At 41.6% G+C, this 17,262-nt stretch overlaps 1 protein-coding gene across 16 annotated transcripts in view; it reads left to right on the top strand.

Moving 5' to 3' along the window:
* The window catches only part of AAK1 (AP2 associated kinase 1), a 174,186-nt gene extending 157,164 nt beyond the window's left edge, over positions 1-17,022 (top strand). For 13 of the 16 annotated variants that reach the window (XM_059187880.1, XM_059187881.1, XM_059187879.1 and 10 more), the window contains one exon: positions 10,191-17,022. In XM_059187880.1, the coding sequence (XP_059043863.1) occupies positions 10,191-11,320 (1,130 nt within the window). In that variant the 3' untranslated portion in view covers positions 11,321-17,022. Of the gene's footprint in view, positions 1-651; positions 8,960-10,190 lie in introns of those variants that run through there. The other 3 variants (XM_059187892.1, XM_059187893.1, XM_059187894.1) reach the window with 1 other exon arrangement.
* The last annotated feature ends 240 nt before the right edge of the window (positions 17,023-17,262 follow it).

Genomic DNA, 17,262 nt, shown 5'->3' with positions numbered 1-17,262 from the left:
TACAAAGTTATCAAGAGAAAAATAAAGTGGAAACTTAGTGAAAACCAGAAGGCATATATTTTTTAAAAAGCATGGAACATTTCTTGAGCATGATTAGAATAATCTGTAATAAATATTCTTCCCAAAGAGATGAAGGATGCTGCTTAGATACCATTTGCATCTTTTGGACATTTGTGAAGCATCCTTTATCCTCTCTGATGGGTTAAAATCATTTCAATGTGCCATGAGACCCTGAATGGCCATGGGACCATCTATATATTTCTTAAAGCCCATTTCTATTGCAGTGGTCTTAGTAACTAATTTCTCCTCAAAGCAAAAACTGTGGATTTTTACTTTGTCAGGGAGATGATTTGATGTTATCAGGAAGTTAGGGTCCAGCCAGCAGTTCTCAGGCAGAATGTCTATTCATTTGAAAATAGCATCCTCTTTGCAAGGTGTTCTGCCTCTAGTATGGTATGCCTGGAGTTTTGGTGGGAGGTGGTGGATACCTAGCTTGTATGTTTAAAAATCAACATGTAAGAGTTTGCAAATGTAAACTGTTGCTTCTCTAGGGTTTGGTTTGGTTTGGTTTGGTTTCTCCTTTGCTTGCTCTGCACATCTAAACCCTAACCCTCTGTGTTTTGTACTGAATTCCTATCTTTCCACTTCCAGGTGGGCACTCTAGAAACAGCAGTGGGAGCTCTGAGTCCAGTCTTCCCAACCTAGCCAGGTCTTTACTGTTGGTGGATCAGCTCATAGACCTGTAGCCGGGACCCAGTAGCAGAGGCAATTCTGTAACCTTCCCACCGTAATACACGTTTTCATTACGGAGTTATAAGAAAAAAGGATTTTTTTAAAAATCTACGAATAAAGGGCCCTCTAGCCCTTATCTCCTACCCCTTGCCTTCTCCTGTAGAAACGATAAGGAAAGAAAATCACTTTGGCCCTCCAGATATTCCTTGGCCAATTCCTCCTGTTAGTTTGCTGTGTTTTCTCATTACCCTTCTTCAATAGCATTATCTTAAATCAAGCGCTAGATGCCATGAGCTTCTCTGCTGGAATCAACTCCACCCAAAGCTTAACTGTAACTGAAACTAGTGAATTGACACCCTGTCTCATTCTTGCTAGGAATGGCCTCCCAGACCAATCCTCCTAGCCCCTGTCTCCTTTGGCCAGATGCTGATGAATGTGTTTCTCTGTTTTTGCTTTTTACGCTGCTGCATTATATCATGAGAACCTGGCTGCTTCAGTTGGTCTTGACTCTGGGCAGTAGCCTGGAGATGGGTGTGTGACTTAAGAGAGAGTAAAACTGACTGACGGATGGGATGTGTTTGAAAAGAGCAATTGAGCCCAGCTCTAGCCCACCAGCTCCGACCTTGTTTGATCGTAGACTTAGGCAGGGGATTTTACACCCCATGCAACCTGCCCAGCATTCATCCAGCATTCTGGCTTCCATTGAACCGTGATTTCTCAGATCTGGAGACGTGACTGCAAGTACTTGAGATCCTTGGATAAAATGTGTACGTTATATAAAACCCAAGTATTGCCATTCCTTTTTATGTTAACTGTCCCGAGCCGGGATCTCAGAATTAGACCAAAATGAGACAATGGTGGTAATATGATACCTTTTATTAGAAGACTTTTCACTGGGGGGTGGATGGGGGAGGGGAAGGAATTGTAGCAGAAACAGATGTATTTTTCTTGTGATTTTTATTTTGAATCAAATATTGTAAATTGTGTATAAATGAAGACGCTGAATAGTTCTGTTTCCACTTGGCGTTTCAAGTCTGATATCAGGTGTCTGTACAGGGTTTTGATCTCTTTCCCTTGTATAACTACACAGCAATCCTACAGTGTAACATATGGAATCATTTTGAGTAGACTTGTGTGTTGCTATAAGCTTTCAGCAGGTCCTCTGTCTTTGTAGAATAAGCATGTTGTTTATTTTCAGATAATCAGAAATAAGTGTGCTGATAAGGTAGACACAATTTGATTCTGGCTACTTACCTTTCTTTCTCTCTGATGTTTGAATCGAAGGATGCAGCCAGTGAAATATGTCCAGGTGGTTTTCCTTGGCTTCCTAGATTAAAAAGCAAAACAAAGCGTAGTTCCTCACTAACCTTAGAATATTGTTCATAAAATGAATAAAGGACCCTGCACTGACATGACAACATGCCTCATGGTCACCCTCTGTATATGTCCTTACTCGTTGGAGTGTCTTTTTTTTTTCTCCCATAGAAAGCAATTTTATAAAATTGCCCTTTAGAAATGAGGTGGGCACGGAGAAGCCGGTTGTGGTTCTCTTCCTTGAGTGCCACTTTCCATGATCAGAAGGGGAAACTCTTAATTGATCAGATTTGTACAAATAAAATTCCACGCTCATTTGTTTGTTTCTCTATCTAGTACTTTTGTTCCTTTTTCCACACGTGCACTTTAAGGGGGGTGGGGAAGAAAGTTGAGCAGGTAACAACGGCCTACAAAACACGGCACTTTGGAGGTCAAGCTTTGACCCCAGAAATGTGAGAACAGCCTTTGAAAGGCATCAGAGGAAAAGTCTGAATCTTTCAGTCTTCCTTCTGACTTTAAATACTTCCTGTGCCAGCTGAAACTAGATGAGCTAAGTAAAACCCTCTATTAGGATAATGGATCATTTCCAAAATTGAGGGAGGCACAACCTTCCTGCTGAAGATAAAAAAAGATGTCCTTGAAGAGCTCTCCATGATTGGACAGCAGTGAAAATGGGACTCGGTTTGCCCCTTTATGGACAGGAATATTACTGAAGATCGAAACTGTATTCTTTTTCCTGGACATAGAAAGAATGTATAAACTAACGAAGGAAATGTTTATTTTTAAATAAGAACAATGTTTTATGCCTATATTTTCCAATTTGATTTTTGTTCACACATATACATGTTAGAAATATAATGGAACATCTAGTTTCTCGATTTAATTGAAGAAGTGAAGAGTACAGTTTAGAAATTTGGTATCTCTAAATTGTTCCTTTCTTGTATTACCCATAATCACATTGAGAGGTATTCCCTAGTCATCTGGCTCATGAAAGCTTAATGGAGACTGTTAATGAAAATGAACAGACTAGACTGGATGGAGGAAGTCTGAGGGAAATAATGACATGAAATCATCTTGGGTTTATTCTTTAGGAATAGGACCCCAAAGGGGAGAACTATTTTTCTGTTAAGTTAGGAATCCATGTGAGTGACTCGGTAAATGGGACCTCCGTTAGTTTATAGCTTCATCCCTGAGCTAAAAGGGTTTATTGATAGGACACTAGAGACACGACAGCGTCTGATAATTGGGAGACACACGAAACTCTAGACTGAGCCACAAGTGAGTTAAGAGAGACCAACCTATAGTCCGTCCACTTCATCTCACAGGTGTGGGATGTAAGGCTGAGCCGTGGGAGAAGAGGCCTGGGCAGGACAGGCCCCCTGGGATCACTCCCTGACCTTTGCCAGTTACCGGCCAAGTAGCTGTCAGCAGGTGCTCCAGTTCTAAGAGCGGTCGTTCCTTAGGTATATGGTGATGAGTTTAGACTGGATGTCTTTAAGTTTGTGGAGTTCTAGCATTCTACCTACATATTATGATGCTTGGGAAGGACTATGAAGGATCTGTATAATCCTGATGTTCTTAAGTTCCCTTCTGTAGTTCTTAGTGTTACTGGAGCAGCATTTACATTTTAGAGAATTATAATAGCTCTTTACTACTGGAGTGGCTCTTCCTTGGTTATCCGAATAGAAGCCTACATTATTGGACAGTTTGGGACATAGATTTTTTCTTTTTTAAGTATCTAAGTATCATTTTGTTTTGTTTTTTAATGGCCCTACCTATTCCAACAAAACAGTATCAGAAGACTACAATTCTTTAAAAATATATAATCAGTGATTTGGCACTTAAAAATGGGCAGATACTATAAGCATATGTTTCTGATTTGCTTTAATCCAACTGTGCAAGAGTGGTAACTATACCAGAACACATCACAAGTTTTTTTTTTTCCCCCTTACAGCATTCAAATAACTAGATCACCAAATTTAAGTCCCTATATTTGTAAAAACACAGGACTCAGAGGAGATAAGGTTTAAATGGACAGTTTTAGCTACAGTCATAATTAATGATTTCTTTAGCAGACCTGTCAGAATTTTGGCCGCTCAGTGAGTGTTGTTCCCCCTCAAAGGCATCTGGTTTTACTTGGGAAGCTAATACTACTCTAACGGTGTTGGCTTCATTTAAGTTAATTCTGAAACCACCCCCGTCCTTAGAAACACTGTCAAGGACAGTAATAAGGTATAAGAAAATCCATTGAATTACTATCTAATTAGTATTGCTTTTAGCAGCCAGAAGTATGTTCTCTGTCTTATTAATCTTTTCCCATAACTCTTGATTCTGGGTCACATTTAGCTGTTTCCAAAAAGCAAAATCACTCCCCGCCATGAAACATGGTTACTATTGAGGACAGTAAAAAAAATAATCCACAGAAAATTCCCAGAGAGGACCTTATAGTGGAAAGTGACAACAATCAGTCTTAATTTCCTTAATATTCTGAATAAGGGAACTGCCATAATTTCACCTGTCTTTGGTGGTTTAGAAAATGGAAAGATGCAGATTTTAAAATAACCTCTAAAAGAGGTTGTCACTTTGTTCAGTGTCATTTGATATTGAACTTGGCTCTTCCTGTATTAGATTTATAGAACTTGGATTGCTAATAATTACAGGGGAACATACTCAAGAAAAGAACCTGTTTTTCTCAAGGTGAAATTTTAGTTTTGCTTATAATACTTTTCTTTCCTGCTGTCCTGGCAGGTAATTGATCATTTTGATGTGAACTAACACAGTTTTCTCCAGGTCAGGAACAGTCTGCCTTCAGCAATTTTAGAGGAAGGAGGAGACCTTTGGGATTGACCTCAGCCCAGAAGTGTGGAGGGATCTGAGTTCAGCTGCATAAATTCATACTGTAGATACCTTGGGCCAAAGTCAAGTCTCCCACGATGATGTTTGTCTAAATTTCCAGAAGTCTTTAACTTTCTCTGGCTGTAACATTATCAGGATCATGTAGCCACTAACTTAGAGTTTGGGAACAAAAAAAATGACAAGATTGCCCAACGTACAAAATTAAGCAAATTAGAGGCTGCCAGCCAGAACAGAGAAACTATCAGAGGGATATTTAAAATGAAATCTTTACTGAAACCCTCCAGATTATACAAAGCTATCTTTTATTCCTCTCTAGAGACTATAATTTTACCAACACAATGTTAGTCTTTTCATTTTCCACCCTAGTCATATTCCTGAAGTTGGATATACTTGGGTTTCTTGAGTCAAAATGAATCCCAGATGGCCTCCCTTTCAGATAATCTGTAACAAGATATTTCTTTGTTTATCCTGGGTTTCCTTTCACTAAGGTGGAGGAGGGAGGTTCTTTGGGTAATGCTGACTTAGGCAGAGTTACCAAACGGTGGCAGTTGCTTGAACGGTTGCTTGAACGGAAGACACTTTCCGGGTCCCCAGTTGGATGTAGTGTCCTGACTTTCCTCTCTTTCCTGTGAGTATTCCCTCCCCCTACTGCACATCGCCTCGTCACGTGGATGCGTACTTACCACAGGTCTTTACCATGTCCTCCCCAAGAAGACAGAGCAAACAGAGGTACGCGAAGCTCCCTTCTACAGTAAAAATATGAAATTTAAACATTGCTACGCAAGTATTGTGTTTTAAAAAAAGGTCTGTAAACAATTTATTATGTAAACATACAGGGGAATAAAGACTTATCTGTTCAAACAGGAGCCTGATGTTCACAGATGTAAATAACTTACAGTAACTGCCGCTTTCCTCATCTGAAAACGCACTTGTGCGAAAAGGACTTGAACCCATTGTTGAGTGACTTACTGAGTGCGGCTACTGAGGTTTCCCCTCGCTGTCAGAGAGAAAAAAAACCCTGTGAGCCTGTATTTGGTGTGACTAGACTCGGGGTTGCAAATTGAGCACAGATTTGCAGCTGCCCTCCTCTAATTTGATCCTTCATATACCCAGGCCAGTTTAATTGAACGTTTGATGCTGGCAACAGCAGTTTGATGCCCAGGGAGAAATCTCTCTAATTGCTCCATTGCCTTGAGAGGCGCAGCATCACTGGCCTGCATTGGCTCCTACCAAATCCCTGTTCCCCAGTCCTGGGCTTTAATAACCACTGCATAGCATAGGGTAGAACCAAACCCTTAATTTTATCATCTAAGCTGAAGGTCATGGCAATTATTAATTTGATGTCCATCTCTTAATTCCCTGATTCGGCTCCGAGAGTGTGAATTTCAATTGGTGCTGCATTTCTGACATTCTTGAGAAGGGACAGTTTGCTTTCTATTTGCCAGATATATGTGAAGGTTTCTCAGTACTCCCAAGTCTTCATTTTCAGTTTGGGGCAAGAAGTAGGTCTTCGATACTGCTTGTAACTGTTATTTCAGTTTACAATATGGGGGAAAGTAAAATTCTGGCTGTGCAAGATATATTGCACTAAAGAATGTCCAGCCTGGAATTTAAGTCTTCAGATTCTGATTTTTTTTTTTAATTTTATTTATTTATTTGACAGACAGAGATCATAGGTAGGCAGAGAGGCAGGCAGAGAGAGAAGAAGAAGCAGGCACCCTGCTGAGCAGAGAGCCCGATGTGGGGCTCGATCCCAGGACCCTGGGATCATGACCTGAGCTGAAGGCAGAGGCTTTAACCCACTGAGCCACCCAGGCACCCAGATTCTGATTTTTTTGAAAGCGCTCTGATGACCCCTTCACTATGTCCATCAGATAAAATCCCCAGAGTAGACGCACCCTGAATCACTCAGCACTTAGGATTGCTTTGAAAGTTAACAGGCTGTTAGTGAACAGGTCATCCAAGAGTTTTGGGGACCCCTTTCCTGCTCTGTCAAGCACATGAACTCTGACTGAATCTGCATGAATTTGGAGCCTTGAAATAGACTCTTAGAACTCCTAAAAAAGTGTGCAGACCCTTAATCTTGCACACAGTCCTCCATGACAGGAAGAAAAAGAAGGGTGTCCTGCCTTCTTATTTAGTTTAATGCACTAAACCAGAATGAAAAGAGACCTAACCCAGTTTGAGGGGATTAGAACCAAATGCCCTACTTGAGGCTTCATGATAAGAAAGACCCTTGTGCAGCCTGTGAAACCAGAGCCTGGATTGCAGGCCTCCGCTCCTCAGGAACAACTAGCTGGCTTCACTGAGCTGTGTGGTCCTGGGGCATCTGCTGTGCGTGCTGTTGGTTGCCAGAGGAATGGGGCCAAGACATGGGTTTAAAGTAGTGCAAATCCTTCTTTGCTAGTAGTCAGACTGTTTCAAACACATTTACCTGATAGGGTAAGGCCATTTTCATATACAAGGATTGTTCACTTTGAAAATACATGCTTTCCTTATAAGAACATACATACTCGTATTCCAAAAAAGACCTCTAATTGCCAACAAGATTTAATGTCCATCTTCTGCTTGTAAGTTATTTAGGATCTCTCCTTGACTCCTTTGTGTCTTGTGCTGAGGGTGTATGGATGTCTGTGTTTCTTCCAAACCCACTGGCATTCTTGCCCAGCTTGGGAGAGCAGCAAAGAGTGGTTGCTCTCTGCTGTAGTCACAGTACACCTTCTCAAAAAAGAGGAAAGAGGTTAAGAGACTTGGCCTTCTCAGGAAAATCATTTAAATGTAGTTTTCTAACCCTTAGGAGGCAGATTCATGCTGAAAAATAGAAACAGGTCTGGCCTTGTTTTGAAGAACAGGAAACAAGTTTCCCCTTCAAACTCAATGTCACAGGGTTTTTGTGACTGGGCTTGTGAGGTTTTGAAAGTTCTCGAAATTTTAGGTATGGTTTTCCTGTTATCATCAGGGTCCTAGAATATGCTAATTTGGCAGGTTTCCAGTTGTCCAAGAACCCACTTTTTAAGTAATTTAGATAGGGTAAGCACATTCTTCTGGCCTGTCCAGCTCTGGATATGGTCCCCTCCACTTGGTACCTGATAGTTCTCAAAATGTAACCCAACATTGCAGGCATCCAGAGTGCCCCCGATTCTGTAGGCAGCTGCTTTTTGGCATTCTCTGCACACAAACAGATCAGGCTGAATTCAAAAGCACTGACTCCAGTCAAACTAGTGTCCGGTTTTCATTATTGATCAGTATGGTGCCAGAATTGGTCATTGGCTTGACTAAATTTACCATGTTTCCCCTAAAAGATATTTTGCACTCCCACAGAACCAGTTTGATAATGACAGCCCTAGGGGTAGTTTTGGCAGATGAGAAATTGTGACTTAGTTTTGGCAACTGAAAACTTTGTCTAGCTGAGTCTGTGTTAGAACGTGGTTCAAGGAGTCTTGCGGGAGGGGAGCTTCCATGCCCCTTTGCTTGGCAAATCTTATTTTGGAAAACCTCTTTGCCCCTTTTCATTTGAATTTCCTCCCAGAAATCACCACCTAAGAATCACAGTGGTAGAACTAATATTATACTGGCCTGAGAGCTTAGGATTATGTCTTAGGATTATGCACATATACTGCAAGAGAGAAGATGTTCCATTTGCTTCCTAACAGCTGACTAACGCTTTCCTATCGCCACGTGGGTGCACATACCAAAGCCGCAATGCCAAGAAAAAAAAAAAGTATCCTCTTCAAAATCATATTCTTCAAACACTACTCAGAAAGCTGTTTGGCACCAGTACGGAATTTCACTTAAAGACTCCTAACTGAAAATTCACTGAATGCATTCAAACTCAGAAAATGAGGGGGACACCCACCTTTGTTTGTTTGTTTCTGGAAACTGTATTTAAGATCAGAGCTGTTTAAAAAGAAGCATTGCTAAAAAGTTCTAGGATTCCGAGAAACATAGTATTTTTGTACAGGATCTTCTAAAATGTTCCAATCTCTCTCTAACATCTCTTTACAATGTAATGTCTCTAAGTGACTGGTTTCCCAATAAACTGATTTTGATGCCGCTTCTGCTGTGTTCTGTGTGCTTAATTCAAGCAGAAACCTTGGTAGGGGATAATCATTAACAGAAGTTTCTACTAGCTAATGATTTGCCTGGAAGGGGAGAGGGAAACATGGGGAGGGGTTGATGGAATTACCTCAGTACAGAGGTTCCAGGGCATCTACAGAATCCAAACCACGGTACCAAATGCCTGGTGGGTTGGGAAACCCATGATGAAATGCTCTCTTTACCCCCAACCACCCTTTCTCTGGATTCTTCTTGCTTAGTTACATATGCCTTTTTCCTGCCCTCTTGCTAACATGTGCCCAATGACATACTTCTAACCTGCTAATATTTCTTGGAAGGTAAGCTCTCTTGCATTCTGATAATTTGTCTATTTGATTTTAAAAGCCAGAGCACCCTGAAGCACGTCCATCTAGCTAGAAGTAGACTAGTGTATTAGCGTTTGCAAATATTTCTGCAGTTAACCCATGTATTTTACTCCTTCTGTTTAAAGAACTGTATAATAGATTCATTTAAGCAGAGGAGATCTTCCCTAACTGAAAAGACTGAAAACAAAATTCCGCACCAACTCCAGCTGAAGGTGACTTATTTAATATGATTTTTTATTATGTCTCCTCCCCTTAGAAGGCACCTTCAGTGTTGGCATTTGGGGCACTCCTGTGCTCTTTGACTAGTGCTTCTGGTATAAATCTTGCATTTATCAAGCAGCCGTGCTCTGCTGCTCTTGGGGTTAGGGATGGGGGTGTGGTTTGGGATTGAGAATCTGTTCTCAGAAACAGGCAGTGTGGAGCAGACAACCACTTGTCAGATACTCAGTTGCATTTGTCCCCAGACAGTATTTCTGCATAATCCAGAACTTCCATGGTATATGTGGAACTGAGCAACCGGGTTTGTTTTCATTCCATCCTGAGCCAGCGCCAGGTAGAGCAGGTGGCTGTGCCTGGCCCCGCGAGTAGGAGCCTCGTGTAGTTATGCTGAATGTCTGTGTGCCTAACATCTTCATCTCCTTTCCTGTACATTGTGCCTATCATGTTCAAAATGTGAGACAGTGACTGCTTGTATTCCAGTTTGTGTGCCGTTTCCTTGCCTGACTTTTATTTTTCTGTTTTTCCTTTTCCATTTCAACCTTTGTTTATTTGGTCCCACGATGTTTCTGCCATGGGTTGACCATTTTAAGTGTTCCGAGGAGAGCTGATCTGATCTGTGCATTAATTCTGCGTTCTGTGCTTTTCTAGGTCTCCAGAGAGAGCCCAATCCCTGTCCTGTAATAACTGTAGAGCACTTTAAAGACTCAGCAGGCATTAAAGGCCTTCCCCTGTATCCAGATCCCTCCAGAGTACCTGGCACGAAAACACAGAACAATTTAGAATCGGACTACTTGGCCCGAGATGGCCCTTCAAGCAACAGTTCATTCCACAGCAGTGAAGAGGAAGGGACTGATCTCGAGGGGGACATGCTGGACTGCAGTGGGTCTCGACCTCTCCTCATGGAGTCCGAAGAAGAGGACGAGAGCTGCAAGCCTCCCCAGGGGAAGCTGGGGGGAGCTCTTCCATTCGCTCAGCATGAAGTCTCTACTGAGCAAGCAAAGGCAGGCCAGGGTGGCCGAAAGAACCAGTTCCAAGCCCTCCCACAGCCAGCCACAGACGGTCTCGGGGAGCCAGATGTTTTTGCTACAGCCCCTTTCAGGAGCTCAAGGGTTCCAGCTGATGACCTGGATATTTTCTCCAAAGCCCCGTTTGTCTCCAAGGGCAGCATGGCTCCTTCCCAGCCAGAGGAATCGGACGTATTCTTGAGAGCTCCTTTTACCAAGAAGAAGAACGTGGAGGAGTTAACAGTTGCCCAGAGTGCCCCCCAGGAGTTGCCTGTGCAGGCCAGTCTCCTCAGTCAGACTGATGATGTCCCTCTGCTCCCAGGCCTTGAGAGAGCAGTGTATGCCCCTGTCCGAGCTCAGTATCCCGCGGCTGCTTTTGTCCAGCAATCTAACCTTCCCTCCCATTCTGTGCAAGCGGCAGACCATCTTGACAGCATCTCTCCCAGGGGATCCTGCCTGGAATCTGGGGGCCATCCTAATGACAGAAACAAAGGAACTCAGCCCCAGAAAGAAGCTATCTCAGGCCCAGTGGCTGGCAAACCATTCCGCCCCCAGTCTTTATCCAAATATTCCCGTCACTATAGCCCAGAAGATGAGCCAAGTCCAGAAGCCCAGCCCATTGCTGCCTACAAAATTGTTTCCCAGACCAACAGACAGTCCATAGCTGGCTCTGTTTCCATCACATCCCTTTCCTCCAGGACTACGGAGTTGCCAGCGGTGGATCCATTTGCTTTAGCACCCTTTCCTTCCAAATCAGGCAAGCAGAAACCTTAGGAGCGCTACCTGAGCCTTCAAGCCTCTGTCTCTACCACACCCTCAGTACTCATCACATCACTCCCAGCTGAGCCTGTCTCAGAAGAAGTGCACCAGTTATTATCTCTCCGTTCCCCGCGTCCGAGCAGGATTCCTGCGGGCAACGAACTCCGTGGCAGTGATACTCAGTTGAAACCCCTTTAAGTTATGCTCACTTCTTTTGTTTGTATTGATTTCTGGACTTCCAGGCATTTCCATCTCCACCTCCACCCACATCTCTGCTGTCTCTTTTGGCCCCAAGACTGTTTAAATCCAGAAATAACTTCATCCCAACCCCAGAGGGGCCATGTTACTGCGATTTTTTTTTTTTTCCTGCACTTCCTGCTCTGAGTCTTGTCCGTTGAGGACTCAAGATTAGTTCCTTCAGGACTCGACTTAATGCTCTTGTAAAGGGATATTTATGGAAAGAAATCCAAGATGAAAATCCTGCAAATGAAGAGGAAGTGTAATCCTGCAGATACTAATCATTCCTGTAAAACCAGCAGCTCTACAAAGGATTCTCTGGATCCATTTCTGAGTCTTTGCGAGCCGGGCTAGCCTCTCACACACGAGTGTTTGTGGGTGTGTGACCTGCATCAGATCCTTTCCTATGGAGAAACTCGAACAGATGAGATATCTGTGCTCATGTTGAACAGTATTGAGCCTTCCCACACCCATGCTTTTAAAATCACTCTTGAGTGCACAGGTATGCATGTGTGCGTGTGTGTTTTGGCGCGCGCACAGGGAGCGTTTTTCCTGTAGGTAAATCCTGTCTCACTATGCCTACCTCCACAACCACTCATTTACTGGCATTTGTCTCCTGACCTAACTGATTTGAGCCCTGTTTTTATTTAGTTCTGTCTTGTGGCAAAATCAAATCCATTGGAAGGTGTCGGAGAATCCTGCTGATGTTTTCCTCCAGAATTTGCTATTTGCTCTTAACAAATTCCATGTACATGGCTTTAAAGAATTACGATTTTTTTTTCCTCTCAGAACAATAGAAAAGAGCATCTAGTCCCAATTTGAACTATTGGGTATGTGGTCTTAGTAATATTTTAAAGTACTTAAAAACCTTAGCTCTGAGCACTCTAGGCTGTCCTCCTAGAATTAATCATGAGACTACAAATTAGAGTTGCATACTTGTTTGTATTTTCTGATTCCTTGCTACCTTTCTCCACTGCCTCTTGAGGAAAAATAAATCTGAGACATGTAAATCAGTTGGAGAGAAAAGAGCTTAATCAATTGTCCCTGAAAATCTTTCAATTTCCTGTCCTCTGTAGATGTTAAAGTAGGCCAGATAGGTGACTGACTTGTGTTTTTGAAATGTCATCTATTTCTGGAAAGATCTGACTCATTCCCGGCTCTTTCCATACCCGTTATTATTAGTGCCTTAAGGTGAAACTTTTGTCTCAATGGGAAGATCTGTGCTGAGGAAGTTCAACTTACTGGAAAGAGCTGCTCCACCGTGTTTCAACCTAAAATCTTCCATTGACTTGTAATCGATGTCAGTGATGTCTCCATTAGCTGGAGAAGTTGTGAGAATTGCTTACCAAAACAGATGAATGATTTAAGAGTTGGAAATTCATCCAAGAATCAAGCCAGAATGCCAAACTCTATTGCAGTTGAATAGGTGTCGTATACTTTAGATTTGAAATTCAGGAATCTTGGGGGTAGAATATGAACAGCAACTTCTCAAGACATTTTCTAGTTTGGTCTCCACCTATTTCAAACATCCAGGTGAAAAGAAAAGTACTTGGCACTGGATCAGGGCTACTGGCGATGGCTTTACACCTGAGGTTTCAACCACTCCAGTCTTTCACTTTGATGAATGTTAAATGTCCCTTCTAAGACTCTGCTTTTCTCCCCTTGATGATTTCTGATTTCTTTTGTGTAACGATGGATGCAAAATCCTCTCTCCAGTTGAATAAATAATTCGGGCTAATGCATATGGAACTTTGCATCCCAGCCTCTTCCCTTGGCCATTATCAAGTAAAGCCCTCCAATGCAGGAGCTAAGAGGATAAGAATATTCAGGGAGAGTTCTCACCCCGAGTCAGGAACTCTTCAAGTGGAAGGTCATTCTCATTCCCTCTATCAAATATTCAGGATCACCTCTGTAACAGCCTTGCAAAATGTCTTTCCTTTGGTTATTTAATCACTTCTAACTGATCAAGCAGCCATTTTAGCTCTTGAGGTAAAATCAGTAAAATCATGGTGATTTTATCACATCATTGAATCATTTGTCAGGCATGGGCTTGTAACCCTTTTTTATTCTCACTGGAGAGGTATGATGGGTAGATACTCTAAGTACATTCTTTGAATAGAAGTAAACGTAAATCCATGCAAATTGCTTGTGTTCTTACTGACTGATGCATGAAAACTTTTGACTATATTACATTAATTGTCAGCCAATAACTAGTAAATTCTGCACTGATCTTTGGATCATATAGGGTAAATGCATCATTTAAAGATAAAATATTCCTGCCAGAGGCCATTCTGAATCTGGAATTCTAGAAAATTTAGTGTTAAGGGAATTAGGAGCGCTCAGGGTGCTTTGAATTAGTAGCAAATGCATGTTTCCAACAAGTAATACTGCAACAGGTTAACATTACAGAGAAAAAGAAGATATATAGTCAGCAAAATGCTACTACACCTTTTACTTTTATATGTTACTTGCTTTACACATCTGATAGGAAATGCAAGAACTTGTGACTTTTCATTTCAGTGGAGGGCAATGAGCCAGAATCTATTTTAGATACAAAGTGTTGAACCCACAACATGCACTGATGAACTCTTTTAAAGAATCTGTGTTAAATGACTAACAGGCACTATTGAATTAATGAAGTTATATTATGTGTAGTGGAAAATACTCACCTTGAGCTCACATATGGCCTGTTAGGCTCCCAGTCCTTGTTAGATTGGGAGATGGAATGAACAAAAACTTGATGCAGAAGCAGATGCTGGGCAGGACCTCAGTGAATCTAGGTCATAAATTCAATGTCATTTTGGGCTCCATAATTATTGAGTTGAAAATTTGGTATGCGTAGATGTGTGTACATGTCCACGTGCCTGTGTTAGGTCTGAGTTTAATTTGGCAACCAACATTTCTTGAAATTTTCGAGAAAAATACCAGCATCTTTTTGGCCCACTATTTATTTAGTAAGTTTTAGAGTACAGTTCCATCAGTACTTCAAACTATCGGGTGGACATTTCAGCGACTCATAAAGAGCAGATTTCAGTTTTCCTTAAATGTAATCTCCAGAGTGACCTGACAATACAAATTCAATCACACTGATAAAGAAAAATCATCAGAACATATGTCATATAATATGTTTGCATTTTATCAAATAGGATTTTATAGGAAACTGCAGAAGGGTGAGATCCAACTCATTCTCTAGCAGGAAGGATACAACTTAAAATGGAGTCAAATTGAGTGCTTTTAATAAGGAAAAATGTTATTATCTGCTGTGTCTTTGGAATTGAAATTGGAGAACACATACCAATCAACTCTGGAATAGCTGCTGGCCGCATAGATGCAGTCTTATCTGAGAAATTTGAAACTCGGATCATTTTGATAAAAGGTACATAGGATTGCTGCTGGAAAGACTGCAGCTTCTAGAGGTAGAAGCACTTTAAATGCCCAGTCACCCCTGGGTTCTAATCCAATCCTGCCTGATGGAGTAAACATGAGGATTTTAAATGGAATCATGTACTTTAAATTCTTCATTTTTCTGTGCTTTAGTCAACAGCTACTTGTTTTTTGTTTTGTTTTTTTAAACCATCAGAGCCCTTGCAGACTTGTGAAGTTCACTTAAAGGTTTCAAGATGCTTGAAAATTAAAAAAAAAAAAAAAAAAAGTGTTATCTGGTTGGGAATTGTTCCTGTTTTCTTCTGCTACAGAACAAGTCTTGCAGGTTGCTGAAAACAACTAGCTGCCTCAGTTTAGATGTGAGAACCCACACTGGCAGTGTCTTGATTCCCCAGGTGCCGCCTTGTTCTCCCACTTCCTGGTCCTCCCTGCCTCATTTGTACTTTGACCTTTATTGGGAAACAGGCCTCTCATGTGGTCTCCAACATCCCATCACTAAAACACTGCCAGACACAGCTCTTTTCTGCTGCTTCTCTACTCCTGCAGGTCTTTCTGGCTCACCTTCCTTGTTCCTGCTCCCACTTCATTTCCTCATTTAACATTCCCCTACTACAACCCTACCCATAAATGAATGATGAGAGGTACAACTGGACGATCGTGTCAATTTTTATGTGCCTTGTTATTGTAAACAGTTTCTGCCCAAGTTTCAGCTTAACCTATGGTAATCTCACCACACTGGAATAATTCCAAATATGACTGAAATGGCTCACCATCCCCATTTCTTATGGACCAGAAGAACAGATGAAGAAAAGTTGGCAGAAGTCCAGCCTTACCCTGGAGACACAACCCAAAGGCATCTCTCCATCATGATCTAACCCAGGCCCAATGTGCCCCAGAATGCAGGGGTAAGTTTAGGTATGAAAGGACTCTGGAATAACTTGTAAAAATACCTAACTGTTAACCAGCACACCGGCGGCTTAGTTTAGTATTCCCAGAACTTGTAATTATGTAAGAAATTTAGTCCGAGCTGCTTCCCAGCAGTCTCAATATGGGTGACACTGTTCAAGAGTTTATAGTAATGTTCTTGAAATCAAGTCAAAGTTCTCTCCATTGCATTATGCGAGAATTGTATATACGTGTTAAAGGGATCTGTTTGATTCCTTTTGGCAAGGAATTGCAGAAATGGCTTTTGTGGTTTTTTTGCAGAAATGGTTTTTAGCAATGTCAGTTATAAAGTGAGACTTTGGGAGTGAGCGAAGACATTGTAGCTTTTTCACTCTGAAATGGCAAAACAGTTGTATTCTCTGGGTCTATCAAAGACTCCTGTTTGAGGATTGTGAATGGAGAGGGAGTGTGTGTGTGTGTGTGTGTGTGTGTGTGTGTGTGTGTTCATGTCCTCATGCTTTCTGCCATGGTGTTAAAACCTCCTTATGAAGGCATCCAAAGAATACCAAGTGGTAACAGTAGGCATTTGGCTTGAGTGAATTCAGCCCCATTTGCCAACAACTCAGAGAACTGGAGTTCTAGATAAAGGTGGGCAAAGTCAGCCATTGCCTTAGCCTGTTTCCGCATTAAGCATGCTCTTCTCATCCACAAGGATGTAACTCAGTAGGGTTTGACCTGAATCCCTGGCTCATGTGTGGTGTTGGACTGGCAGTAGTGACCAGAACAGCACAAGGCCTGCAAGATGTTCCTTTGAAAGAGAAAATGCTGTCATTTGTTAGGGCACAGAAACCAAATGATGGCCAAGGACAATGCTCCTTCCATGGAAAAGAGGTGAACTCTGCTGACAAGACATTTTGAGTTGACTGAATGAGGGAGTCAACCCAGCTATAAGGAATACTGCGGTCATCAGACCCCAGGAAACAGTACGTGCACACAATCTTAAGGGCTGTGAACATGGGAAAGGAAGGGAAAAAGACATTTATAAAGTCAATCTTAACAGTTTTTGTGATACCTCTTATTTGCAGACTATTGGATTTATGTTATTGCACTCTTCGTGTGATCTATCTTATGTATCAGATAGTTTTTATGAGTAATTGTTTTGAGTTGTAAACTCTTATACACTTTATTAAAATGGACCTAATAAAAGTAAATGATTTATATTTTGTATTATTTCTTAAGTCAGATCTTCCTATGATTGAAGGGTTCCATGAGTGCCTTTTATAGTACCAAGCCTAGTTTTGTGCTTTTAAGTTTCAAAGAACGGTTGGTTGGTTGGTTGGTTGGTTGGCTGGCTGGCTGGTTGGTTGGTTTCCAATGCCAACATTGTTACTTCCTGAAACCTACTTTTCCTTCTAGATGTTACATGGAGACATAAATGGAATAATAAAAGA

This window comes from Mustela lutreola, chromosome 9 (assembly GCF_030435805.1).
Source record: "Mustela lutreola isolate mMusLut2 chromosome 9, mMusLut2.pri, whole genome shotgun sequence".
NCBI lineage: Eukaryota > Metazoa > Chordata > Mammalia > Carnivora > Mustelidae > Mustela > Mustela lutreola.
This window is presented reverse-complemented; position numbering and strand designations above follow the sequence as displayed.